The 14,386-nt window shown below is 35.8% G+C and overlaps 1 protein-coding gene and 1 long non-coding RNA gene across 3 annotated transcripts in view; both read right to left on the bottom strand.

Annotated features, from left to right (window-relative positions):
* Window positions 1–1,918, bottom strand: part of LOC140156651 (galactosylceramide sulfotransferase-like) — a 38,133-nt gene extending 36,215 nt beyond the window's left edge. For both annotated transcript variants that reach the window (XM_072179587.1, XM_072179586.1), the window contains exons 1-2: window positions 1,497–1,918; window positions 598–683 (exon numbers count right to left, since the gene is read on the bottom strand). In XM_072179587.1, the coding sequence (XP_072035688.1) occupies window positions 598–673 (76 nt within the window). In that variant the 5' untranslated portion in view covers window positions 674–683; window positions 1,497–1,918. The remainder of the gene's footprint in view (window positions 1–597; window positions 684–1,496) is intronic.
* Window positions 1,919–9,643: 7,725 nt separating this feature from the next.
* LOC140156231 (uncharacterized) lies at window positions 9,644–13,697 on the bottom strand. Its single transcript, XR_011859493.1, has 3 exons — window positions 13,581–13,697; window positions 10,052–10,137; window positions 9,644–9,680 (listed from the first exon to the last, which is right to left on the bottom strand). It is a non-coding gene; the product is annotated as an uncharacterized lncRNA (long non-coding RNA).
* Window positions 13,698–14,386: the final 689 nt, after the last annotated feature.

The following is a 14,386-nucleotide window of genomic DNA, read 5'->3' as shown; positions in this document are numbered from 1 at the left end:
CCTGACCAACATCAATGTAGGCCCATATCGGGGCCCAATAGGACCTATATTACGAACGGAATGTAGGCCCTTTTTTAGGGATCGCCAGGGGGTGTCTCACCTCCCATGGCGACGGCCCTGGGTTTACGTTACGGCAATTTCATAATTATTCGTTGCATAAATGTGTACGATAATTTAACCTTAATGTTAATGATTGAAACAGTTAAGGGTAGACGAGGTCTTATTGGCCGAAGCAGCCAAAAAAATCGATTATCATGGTCTAAATCAATAATTATATTATTAAAAAATATTCACTTTGATGTTTTACAAACGTTCATTCTACAAATCATATACTTTGAAAACTTGCTTGATTTATTGTTGTTAATGAGTTATGTACGTTTTACAAAAGTGTTGTTGTTTCAAACGTCTTTGCAACATAACTCAAGAACCACAGGACCTATAAAAGTATATCTTTGATATTTGAATTCTTCTACACACTCGCTAAGAAAAATGATCAATGCAATTAATTTGCCAAAGCTCACTACCATTCGCAAGATGCTGTGAACTACCAAATCGCAACAGTTTAAAATAGTTGCTAAAGTAATAGTTAATACTAACCTATGTAAACCAAATATGCAAAGGAGAGCCCAACTGCCAGAGAGGTTACGTAGCTTACACCTTTCCGATAATTCATCGTTAACAATCTTCAAAAGAAATATACAAAAATATAAAAATACATGTATATAGTAAATATTCATAATGAAGATGTTATCTTGATTATTTTCATGCAGACGGATCATGCATTAGCCAGCAAGGTCACGTGACACAAAACTCCCGACGCTCTGAGGGGTGCATATCAATCTTCTGTCAAAGTTCCATAACAGGGATTCAAGAGTGAAAGTAAAATTGACTGAAAAATGGAAACTTGCTTTTCATTTGAAAAATAACATATTGATGTGTTGCAAAAGTTCATTCTACAAATCATATACTTTAAAAACTTGCTTGATTTATTGTTGATAACGAGTTATGTACGTTTTACAAGGTATTGGCGTTTCAGCCATCGTTTCGTTTCGTTTCGTTTCGTTTCGTATTGGAAATCTTTACAACATAACTCAAGAACCACAGGACCTATAAAAGTATATCTGTGCTATTTGAATTCTTCTACACGCTCGCTATGAAATGATCAATGCAATTTTTGCCAAAGCTCACTACCATTCACAATATGCTGTGAACTACCAAATCGCAACAGTTTAAAATAGATCCTAACCTTAAATGAGTGCTACGAGCTCATCACGTCTAAAATCTCTAGCTGAAATACAGCAAGATAATGTATAGTAAAAGTAAATTAACCTGTATTTTAGATAGGGTATTTCGAGCTAGGATGAGCCTTGTATAACAAAAGCCATCGAGTGATTAGCGTTTTGAGTGTATTCTAATGAAAACATACATCCAATACATTAAAAAAAATTATTCTAAATGATTTTAGTTTATCAATGTTACTGTGTGAACAAACTTACCGATTTAAATGAATTTTTAATCTTCAACATGAAATTGAAACAATGATTATCGATCCAGACTATGACTTGTGAAGATGAGGAATCGCCATGAAGAGTTCCAGATCACGATCATGCCAGTAAAGTGAATATTTTGTCATAGAGCGTGTTTATAGTGAGCCAGATTATGCGGTACTTAGCTGGACTGCCACGCAGTCTATATCTGTTTATGTTTTACTAACCATTGCAAATCTAGACTACGCGGTAGTTTAGCTAAATAACGGAAAGATTGTCTCACTATAAACAGGCTCATAGACGGAGAGTAGGCATCCTTGAGAGGGTACCCTATTCACATGGTTTGTTTTCCAACAATTTTTGGTAGTTTGCAAGTGAAGAGTGTCCACACTATCGACTGATTACGTAACCGTTAGCAATTATTTATTTGCTTTTTCAATGCAATCGCCTCGATCCATAAGCAGCGAAAGTACTTGCAATATCAGTCCGGTGAGCTCAATGAACTACGCCCTGAAACCGATGGAGTTTTGGCTCATACACAGATGAGCAAATACAATAGAAGAAGGTCAACACAATTGACCTGCTTTAGTGACATGTTCTATGAGCTGTACAAAAAGCTTAATATCGTAAAATAAGTATTCGTTTGTGCATATGGACTGCACATTGAAGATGCAAAATGTTAGTCATTATATTATTTAAACAAGAAGTGGGTATATACATGTAATAAAACGACTACAGAATTCTAGTGCCATCATGGTGTCAGGTCAATGGTTCATCATATCCCGTATGTTTCTGGGAATTCGTTAATATTTGAGACCAATTTTGATACCCATTTATCTGCCACATGCTGAACTGTTGTTTATTTATTTGGGTTGGCACAAGCTAATTTGCATGGCAGTCGAACTCCTCCATTGGGCTATTCCAGAAAATAGATGCACACCCCCTATAGAGGAGTTCGGATATCCAGACTTTTTGTCCAGTCGTGATTGTTGGAAATCCAGACTTTTTAAGTGTCCAAAGGCGAAAAAATCCAGCAGAAAACTAGTTCAAAGTAAGAAATCCTGAATTTGAGAGCTCATTTTTAGACATTTCCGTGATTTTTCCTTCATTTAATTTCCAAGCTTTTTCAAGCGACATTGACAACTGGAATTCCAGTTGTTTTCAGAAAGCAGACTTGGAAATCCAGACATTTCTTTGATTAAAAATTTACTCCTGTATAGGGGGTGTGCACTTATTTTCTGGAATAGCCCATTGTTCATTAATTCTGAATTCCTCATTCATTCAATTTTGGCATTTAATCTTCTCATAAGTTGTGGAACTGTTATCATGCAGAATACGTCAATCTAATCTTATTAAGGGGGTACTACACCCCTGGCCAATTTTGTGCCCATTTTTGCATTTTTCTCAAAAATTATAGACCATTGGTGACAAGTAAGATATGTATATTATAGGGGCAAGGACTACAACTACTGCACTGGAAATTTTATTTCAGCACAGACAACAGTTGTGGAGTTACAGTCAAAAATGAGGGAAACCAATATTTGATCAATAAATCAATAACTACTTGCCCTGAGTTGCTGAATTTCCAGTGCAGTAGTTGTAATCCTTGAACAGGGGTGTAGTACCCCCTTAAAGGCATCGCATTGAAATACTATAATAAGCGCAATGAAGTCAGAATTTCAGCTTTTGCTGATGACATCATCATTTTTGTCAATTCTGTTGAAGCATTGCAAAATACTCTAGTCATTCTAGATAAGTTTGCGCTTTTATCAGGTCTCTATTTGAATTACAATAAATGTTCATGTGATGCCATCTGGATTGGTTCTCTCAAAAACAACGATTTTAAAGTTGGTAGTGTTAATTGGAAGCTTTCTCCAGATAATACCATTAAAATCCTTGATATTACCTTTAGTCCAAAGTTGAAACGTTCCTCTTGAAAAAATCAATTGTAACTGGGATGAATAAAAGTGAGTTCTATTACAAAGTGGTAACAAAAATCAACACCATGTTCATAAAATGTGTTTGGAATAGAGCTGAAATGGTAAAACGCAGAACAATCATTTCGGACTATGACTATGATATAGGAGGAATAAAAATGTTTCATGTAACATCATTTTTTGAATCATTGACGTTGTCTTGTGTAAAGAAGTTTGTTAATGATGAGGTTGCTATGTGGAAAAATATTGCCTTAAGGGTTCGGAAAGAAACGTATAAAAGGCTAAGACAGTGCATCATATGCATTTACATATGACACCATTATTGCGCATTATCAGAGTTCTTAACACACCTTATGTCATCAATGTATACCAGGCACAAAAAGAAACTCGTCAGTTATTATCATCCATGCTGTTCAATAACTTGATAATTTTGGATTATTCTTAAATATACATTTTGTTAATTGGACTTTTCTTTCTCATTTGACACCCTGTTCGTGAACATTGAGCAAGAATTGACCAATATATGCGCCTCAAACTCTCAAACCCCAAAATGAAAAGTTGCAATTTTAACGATTCAATTGTGCCTGTTACACTGTGTGCTTATTGATTGGCCCGTGGTGCTTGTGTGCAATACAACGATGCGTTCCCATTGAAAATCGTTGAAAACGCAACTTTTGATTTTGGGGTTTGAGGCTTTGGAGGTGCATATCTTGGTCAATTCTTGTTCGTTTTTCACGAACAGGGTGTCAAATGAGAAAGCAAAGTCGAATTAACAAAATGTGTATTTCAGAATAATCCAAAATTATCAAGTTATTGAACAACAAGGATGAATATAACTGACGAGTTTCTTTTTGTGCCTGGTGTAGTGCATATTATAGCCATGATAGAGGTAGGGCCTGATTAGTTCCTTTTACACATACTACGCATCATCAAATGCGGAAGGTTTCGGCTGAGAATGGTAAATAATTGCATTTGATTCTAATTCTATTATAATGCTTTATAGATGAGCCATTAATACCAAATTATGTATTTTGGGCTATTCCAGTTGAAATCCACACTCCCCCTGTGGAAGATTTTGGAAATATATTCAACAGGAGGCTTATGTAAATGTAACACATACTCCCCTGTAATATGGCTTTACCTATATATCTTCCACAACTGGAGTGCGTATTTCAAATGGATGTTACCTAATTGTCTATTGCGTTCAAAACTCATACTCCCTCTGTGGAAGACTTAAACTAAATCTTCCACAGGGGTAGTGTGATTTTAAACGGAATAGCCAATTAAAACTACTAGGTAAGTGGCAGTAAGTGTATTATTAAAAACTTCGAATAAAGACATCTGTCAAAAAATGATTTACATTTTATTACACAATGTCATCAGCAATATACATTTTTGAAGAACAAAAATCCCTAAACTTATTTTCCATCCAAACGTTTGGAATCACTTTAACAAGTTATATGCTTTTAAGTTACGCTGGTGCATTATGGATCTAAATACAAGATTGATTATGTTGATTCTTTTAATGGACGAAAATTGGTCACAACTTGCATTATGCAAAATATATCCCATTTGTTATAATACTAGTATGTTATCTGTGTGGCTTTTAAACAAAATTGAAAGCGTAGCTGCTAACATTTTGTCACATTATGTAGTCCGAGATGTTAATGCTGCCTGTTATGGGGATTAGAAATGAATAGTTTCTCAAATGGGCCTAGGTTAGGTTTTTTTTTTTCAAATTATGAAAATATGGTTTTTATTTTAGGTTAGGGTTATAATTAGGGTTAACATTATGGTCATATTCGGACTATTCGGATATGATCTACGTGATCTTTAGTAGATAGCATGTGTGTAATAAAATGCAATCTAAGTGCTATCTTCAGTAGATAGCATATAGAGTAAGCCACAAATGTAGGTACCAGTTAAGGTACCAGTCTTCAAAAAGACTGATTTCAATACTATTTTAGCCTGTTTGGAGGGTAAGATGTATCGGTGGTGGGGAGTCATAAAATCTTGTTGCCAAAATAGTGTGGGGGTCGCAATTTTATTGACGCCTAATGTTCGTGAATTTGGGAATTCACCTAAGTGAACTCACCTAACTTAAGTGCTATCCTCAGCAGATATCATTTGTGTAATAAAATGTAATTTGTAAGTGATATCTTCAGTAGATATCATGTATGTAATAAAATACAATGTAAGTGCTATCTTCAGTAGATAGCATATGTAATAAAATACAATCTACGCGTTACCTTCAGTAGATAGCATATATGTAATTTAATAAGTGCTATCTTCAGTAGATAGCATGCGTAATAAAATACAAAGTGCTCTCTTCCTTAGACAGCATGTGTGCAATAAAATACAATGTAAGTGACATCTTCAGTAGATAGCATATATGAAATATAATCTAAGTAATGATCTTCAGTAGATATTATGTGTGCAATAAAATTATATGTAAGTGCTATCTTCAATAGATAGCATGTGTAATAAAATATAATCTAAGTGCTATCTTCAGAAGATGTCATGTGTAATAAAATACAATCAGTGCTATCTTTAGTAGCCAGCAGTATGTTATATTATCTTAGTGATTTTCAGTACATAGCATGTATGTAAGAAAGAATACAATGTAGGTGCTATCTTCAGTAGATATCATGTGTTTAATAAAATGAAAAGTATTATTTTCAGTATATCCCAAATTTGGCATCCGATAAACCGTTTTGGAACAATGGTAATTCATAAAGGGGTGGTTATTTTTATGATGTTTTTATTATCAGAATTTGTTGCAAATAAAAAAGGATCACAAGTTGCAATTGCCCTTCTTATAGATCGCATTTTGTCTCTCTTAAGACTATCCGCGTTCATTTATTTTTTACACTTCTTTACAAGTTTGTCAATTCTTTCTTTCTTCAATTTGATATTTCCACCTGACCCAACATGCCGCACATAATTATCACAATAATGTTTATCAACGAGGGCAATGTTTCCAATCCATTTGCCCCTATACACTCTGGTATTATTAACACACGTTTCCTGCATTGCTGCTACCCTTTGTCGTAACTCTCTAACGTCCCGCCAAAACACATCTTGATCGGTGGCTTCAATTCTTGACCATAGCGTTCTATTGTAATAATCATAAAGCTTCATATCAGCAGAGTTGTATTGTTCAATTTTACTCCTTACAGATTCAGAGATTTCTACTTGTTTGTTAGAGTTTATCCTAACATGTTGCGGTACGTAGACAACATCATCTAAATCCCAGCACAAAAGATTCTTTAGAAGAACCAGCGATTCCAGATAATACTCCATAATGATAAAAAGGTGGATGTCCGAATCCAGCTTTTTAAATATACGTGCAAAGTTACCTTTCTTAATTTCTCTGTCGCTTATGATAAGGATAATGAACTGAGTGCAATGCATTCGTCAAAATAATCGCACGCGCCGTGGAGTTATTGCATTTAGCTCGAGAGCCGATAGGCTCAAGAGCTAAATGCAATAACTCCATGGCAAGTGCAATTATCTTGACGAATGCATTTGCACGAGTACATTATCCGTCATACACTTTGAGTGTAGGCCTATTAAAACAATAGGCAATATTAATTGCTGCATTCATTATATTAGTTTTAATATTAGGGAAAATATCTTAAATTTTAAAAACACCGTCAGGACATTGACCAGCTACGTAGCATTTAACTGGTAAAGAAAATCAATTACTGTATAAGTTAGCTATCAATGGTATCGATTGCGCCATACGTCATACTTTAGTAACTTATTCACGCATGGTTTGTAACCAATTGACTTTATGTTGTGATCATTTAGAGCACTGAACCAGTCACCTGGAAACGATCGATTTAGATGTCCGACTATAGTACTACGGTGAATATCAACTGGACTTTATAGCTCTATAATTTGAACTTTAAAATCTACTTATATTAAAACACACGACATTGGGATTTAACAATTTGTTCAGTATTATCATAGGCCTTCAAACACATGTGTTTGAAGGCCTATGGTATTATAAAGCATGATCATGATATTATGCGCTAGTGTGTGTTTCCTGGCCCGGCTATGTTATTTTAGATATAGGCCTACATGTATTTCATTTGTAAAATGCTGAATATTTTGCAATGGTGTCATCTTGTATAATTATGATCCACCTGTTTTTGGCCCTTTTTAATTAATAGAAGCTCGATTATTCTCATTTGATGTTTGATTTATTTGAGGTCATTAATCATAATTTATGACAATCATCTTTGCACGAGCGATTGCCGAATAGGGTGCAACTCTACTAGTCTTATTACAAGACTGCCCTACCCCAACCCTAAACCCTAACCCTAAACTCCGTAAACGAGGACTGGACTCAAGTCTAGCGAGTTGCACCCTATTCGGTAATTGTACCCTATTAGGCTGCGTTCACATAGAGGTATATACTATTCGGGTATACGGTGCACGTTTTACAGGTGCACGCGTATATAGTTCAATCGAGCAAGGCAATTTCATAGTACCGGGTCACATAAGGCTACGATCGCATAGAAGTATACTATTCGGGTATACGATGCACGTTTTGCAGGTGCACGCGTATAGATTAAATCGAGCAAGGTAATTTCATAGTACCGGGTCACATAAGAGCTATTCGAAAAGGCCGTATACCTGCGTATAGTATAGTATAGTGGGAATCGCGCGTGTTCGATTTTAGTGCAGCGTATACCGTCCAAATTTTAACAACCTAAACCATATGTGGGCAAATTAATTTTTTTAATAGATGCACTATCTAATTCTGCACATTATGACACCTCATTGAATGCAATGTGACCTCAAGAAGTAAAGTTACAAGCATTTGTTAAGACGAAGAAAATGGGTTATCTGACATATTCGCTATTCGCTATATGAAATACGCTCATTCGATCAGGCTGAGTTCACATACTACTATATGAACTCAGCCTGATCGAATGAGCGTATTTCGTATAGCGAATACCGTATACCGTATACTTCTATGTGAACTCAGCCTTATAGAACACCGTTTGTAACTATACCATTTTAACACCACAGAATGTATATTCGTACTTTTTTGATGGTATATATATCGAACAGACAATTATATAGATATGTGACCTTTGTGTCGAAAGCGTCACCTAACTCTACTATATGGTTATGTGAAAGCAGTATTTCTAGTATTTGAGCGTGCACGTATTATCTAGAATCTATTGTTTAGCGTGCAGGTTTTAGATAATGCATTGTTTAGCGTGCAGGTTTATATAATTTGGGCTGTGAAGGGTAGTTCGCGAAAATAATGCACGGGAGAAGAATACATAACGATGAATAGAAACGGGCACTAGAAGTGTATGTCAAGATAGTGTAATTGATAGTTCGGACGAAAGTTATCGACATCATAATTAATAAAGTTTTTAAAAAACGCTTTAATCGGATCTTTAACACCTGCTGGAATTTTCAATTGTTTTGCAACTTTCACTTGGTAAAAAAGTGACTTAAAATGGGAGACTGGTTCACGTAAACTGGTGATGTAAACTGCATTTGGTATAAATTTATCCACATCCTTTTTGTTGTAGACCATGTGATTTGTCAGCATATCAAACTGTCCATAGCAACGAATCATTGAATCAAACTTGTATGTATAATTGGAGAGAGGTCGACCAATGATTGCAGTTTTTTTTGGTATGGCAAACGTCAAATTATGCTCAAATCCATAACGGTCTAGAATTGATGCGGTGGTTCCACTCCCGGTTTTGTGAACTTTTAGATAAACAATCCTTTGCACGGGCTTACAATGTTTTGTCATGGAGCCTGTACTTCCCGTAGTGTTTGTGATCATGGATGTAGGTCTTCTGGTCACAGCTTTATATGAAATTGTTGCTGAATAACTGTAGATGAAATAACAAAATGTATGCACTTAGACATAAAGGTTACATACTTTTTTACATTTTGTTACGTTGGAAAAGCTTAATTTTTTTAAATCTGAATTTCTATCATCATGTTGTCAAACCATTTATTTTATCAACATATTGAACACTCTCGCTTTCATTGAGGGGTTTTCAATTAGGACACGGTGTACCAACAGTTACAGGGTAGTCCGTCTAGACGGACTCTATCTACGATAGCCCGTTTAGAAAGACTACTATAGGGCGGACTAGACAGAGGTCCTAGCGCTCTTTAGCTCCGTTACTGACCGTCAAAAATAATATACATGGGATGGATTTCAATACTCACGGAACAAGGTGAAATTCATTCCTCAAGGCACATAAATCTGAAATGTAATGTACGAAAAACAATGTAACTATGATGTTGGGATTTTTTTCACTCGGCCTAATGGTCATTCAGACCCGGCCTTCAGAATAATGATCTGTTCCCAATATGCAGCGTAAGGATTTCAAAAGCCTTTGCTGTCAGTAAGGGGTGTTTAACAACAGGTTTACGGCATTTTCATATTCGTTACATGAATGTGTACGAACATTTAATGTTTATAAAAGTATATCTGTGATATTTGAATTCTTCTACACACTCGCTAGGGAATGATTAATGCAAATTTTGCCCAAACTCACTACCATTCGTAAGTTGGTGTGAACTACCAAATCGCAACAGTTTAAAATAGTTGCTAAAGTAATAGTTAATACTAACCTATGTAAACCAAATATGCAAAGGAGAGCCCAACTGCCAGAAAGGTTACGTAGCTTACACCTTTCCGATAATTCATCGTTAACAATCTTCAAAAGAAATATACAAAAATATAAAAATACATGAATATATTAAGTATTCATTATGAAGATATTATCTTGATTATTTTCATGCAGACGGACCATGCATTAGCCAGCAAGGTCACGTGACACACAACTTCTGACGCTCAAAACTTCTGACGCTCTAAGGGGCATACCAATCTTGTCTCATTTCCATAACAGGGATTCAAGAGTGAAGTTAAATTGACTGAAAAATGAAAATTATTGCTTTTCATTTAGCCGAGAAAATTTTTTTTAACATGAAAAGGTGTAGCTCAAAATTTTGCTCATTACGAGCTCATCACGTCTAAAAGCTCTTATTTCTAAAGATTGGTTGCGCATTCACCGATTGCTATTAAAAAATTTCTATTGTGAATTTCTGTTGTGACGTACATGCAGCTTTTCAAATCTGTCTCCCTTCAAAGGACATGGTGAATAGAAATGATGGCTATCGAGGTCGCGTCACTGAACTGAGTCATGGATGGATTACGTATTTGTATTGTTCTTAAAACAACGGGGTTTCTACCTATGGCGCTCCAGCTGAAATACAGCAAGATAATGTTTAGTAAATGTAAACCTGTAGTTTAGATAGAGCATGGAAGAAAGAGATAAGAAGGAACCACAACGAACGCATTCACTTTGTACACTCCCTTTACCGACATTTAGTTGACATTGTTATTCATGAGGATTTACTTCGATCAATACCCCGCGTTAAATAGGTGATTGGTATTGTATTCCATGTATTTGCATGTCTTCTGGAGCGTGTGTGAAGGATGATTTGAACTAATGACCTTCCGTGCAAGCACCCTATAGGATTTTCTTTGGTGACGAGATCATCGGTCATTGATGGCCTACATCTTTTTCTTCCATTTTGCCCAATTTTTCCGAACTTTGATGACTTTTTTTCTCAGAGTTGGCAGTCTTTGGCACTGAAACGAGTTAGCTAGTTACGATTATACACATATAAACTATCAAATTAAACAGGTTTTATGTACCGGACTCAACCGGAACATTGTGCATTATTTAAGAACATTTTACATCTATTTTTCATCGAAAAGTCACCAAAATCTTACCTTATTTGCTAAAGATGAAACTCAGCAAAAAAACCGGCCGATTTTGATTACCTTTTCGATGTTTTATAGGACATTTTCTACACAACACGATCAAGAAAACAGTTTGACTGTAGATCCCAAAACAAAGCTACTATTAGGCATGTCCACTAAAAATTGAAGTACTTTTAAATTGATTCAGACCTAACTTATTGGATGGGAATTGATGAAAGAGACATTTTGGCGTTTAAATAATCTTAATCGGACGTTTCATTCCAGAGATATGGCCTTTCGAGTGTCACGGTTTTATATAGGGCTGCTAGAACATGTTAAAAAGTTAAAGTCCAAAAGGAATACTAACAGAAAGTGCAACTTTAAGGTACTTTTTCTTAATGTATTTATTAACTATCTTATCTGGAACATTATATTTGCTTATAACAACATGAAAATAAGATCATCCTGAAAATTTAATCGATTTTGTTGACATACAACAAAAACTATAAGACCTCAAACCCATGGTTTGTTTGTTGAAACCTCAAGCATGATCATAGATGGCCGCCATGGAAAATATCTCCATAGAGGAGATGAACAATAAGTGCATTATTTCAAATGAAAAGCGGTAGTCTTAAACATTGTTCAATCTTTTAAGGTCAGCACATTTTATCTTCAAAAATTATTATATTTCATCATGGCATAAGTTTGGTAACATTAATCACTACCAATTTTGAGAAATTTGCTCCAACTCAAAGGTAATCTTTACTACATTGAGCAATACACTGTGTGCATGGAAGCCATGATGGTCCCCGGTTTTTATACTCCCTATGAAATGGACATGGTAGTGAGAAGTGCACGGGGAAGTGCATTATTTGAGATGGGCCGCGGTAGGCTTAAACATTCTTAAATTTCTTAACATCCTACACATTTTGTCTTCATAAATAGTTAAATTTTATGAGTATGTAAGTTTGCTTGTCTGATTCACTCCAAATTCGGAGATAATTGCGTTTGAACACCTGATGCACGGAATGGTGTCACTTCAACCTGTTGTAGTTCTCATCTCATTAAATTTTTCATTAAAAAAGTTGATCTCTTCATGCAGGAAGGTCCTCTCTATTTACTGACCAAACAGGAAAAAGTTTGGTGAATGTTTTCTGGTGGAATCAGGAATTTCTTGAAACACCCTGATATAGGCCTACATTTGGATCAAAACAAGTATGTACGCCAGACAGGGTCTAATTCTGCATAAAACCGGGCAACGTTATTTCTATAGATCTGCTGCGCATTCAAATTGCATTGTATTGCATCGTTATTTCATTTGTGTCTATGCTAATTATGTTTACACAACATGAACTCACGTGTTTTCAAGCAAATTCGCCGATAATAGGTGATCAAAAGCGATCGGAATGTTACAAAAGTACAGATCGCATTCAGCTTACTTCATATGAGATGATCTTTGGAAAAATACGGCATAATTTGTCTTGGTGTTTGCGGAATGCCATGCAGTAAAATATTAATACGTTGCGGCAATTCATGATTGACAACTAACAATCGGCGTGTCCTTCGTATCCTCCACTGTCAATTTCTTATCCACTCACTAATCCTCACAAAAGCTTTGTGTTGATTACGTAATGTGTGGAGGCAAATTGCAATAAGTACAATGAAATAATGAGTAGGGCGGGCTCCGAGGCGGGTTTCTTCTTCATCTTACGTAACAGTATTGTTCTCCAAAAAACCCGGAAGCTTGTCGTTTGGAGCTCTAGCTGAAATACAGCAAGATAATGTAAGATAGTAAATGTAAACCTGTATTTTAGCTAGAGTATCTCGAGCTAATGTACGCCATTTAACATGCCTGGGATTTCTTGTATCGATCAGTTTCTCCATAGACAATACGTGTGTGAGTGCACGCACCCAGTAAATGAAAAATCGTTCTAGTGGAAACTGTATTGAGAGTGGGCATCCCTACTACTATACATGTTCAGAGCATCAGTGAAATTCCATAATCTTACTTCTGGGTAGCGTTGGTTTGTTCGTGGATGGGTTTGTTATAAATTTTTCCAGTAATGATTTTGCCAAGCATCGATTGCGGTAAATGGATCATATATGAAAGTAAGTACCATTGATAGCTTTTCTTTTCATGCGTCAATAGATAAGCGGATTAAAACTTGGCCGATCGAAGTCGTTGTGGTTCCTTCTCATCTCTTTCTTCCATGGATAGAGTGTCTCGAGCTTTGTATAACAATAACGTGACCACACTGGGCATAATAATAATAGCCATCAAGTGACTAGCGTTTTGAGTGTATTCTAATGAAAACATGCATTCAATACATTAAAAATAATATTAATGATTTTAGTTTATCAATGTTACTGTATGAAAACAAAGAACCTTACCGAATTTAATGGATTTCAACATGAAATTGAAACAATGATTATCGATCCAGACTTGTGAAGATGAGGAATCGCCATGAAGAGTTCCAGGTCACAAGACCATGTCAGTAAAGTGAATATTTTGTCACACATCGAGTAGGCATCCTGGTTTGCAAGTAAGGTAAAGAGTGTCCGCACTATCCACTGATTACGTTACTGTTATGAATAATTTATTAGCGTTTTCAATGCAATCGCCTCGATCCATAAGCAGCGATTAGTGCATAAGTACATGCAATACCTGTCCGGTGAGTTCAATGAACTACGCCCTGAAACCGATGGAGTTTTGGCTCTCCATACACAGATGAACAAATACAATAGAAGAAGGTCAACACATTTTAACCTGCTTTAGTGACATGCACACCACTCCACGCCATACATAAATTCTCCCAGTCACATTTCCCCAATATGAAATTTAAAAAAAGTTAAAATTTAATTTTAATTTTACTTCTTTTAAAGTTTGGCAGAGGCGGGGTTCGAACTCACGGCGCACCACGCCGCTTTGGATATGCTCTATGAGCCTAGCGCCTTAGACCACTCGGCCACTTGTCTTGATGGAATCCATTTGAAACTTATTTGAAGATATAATCGCAACTTCAATATAGGCCTACCACGTGACAAGCAAAAGCAGAAAACGTACTGACCATATTTTGGAATTTTATTTCCTAAAAACATTAATGTGTATTAATAGCGCTCAATTGTTGTTAATCCGACAATAAACATGATAAATGCGCGTCTATATGGACAATACATTATATCGATTTTGACATGTG

This window comes from Amphiura filiformis, chromosome 7 (genome assembly GCF_039555335.1).
Source record: "Amphiura filiformis chromosome 7, Afil_fr2py, whole genome shotgun sequence".
Taxonomy (NCBI): domain Eukaryota; kingdom Metazoa; phylum Echinodermata; class Ophiuroidea; order Amphilepidida; family Amphiuridae; genus Amphiura; species Amphiura filiformis.
Note: the sequence above shows the minus strand (reverse complement) of the source record. Positions and strands in the feature narration are given on the sequence as shown.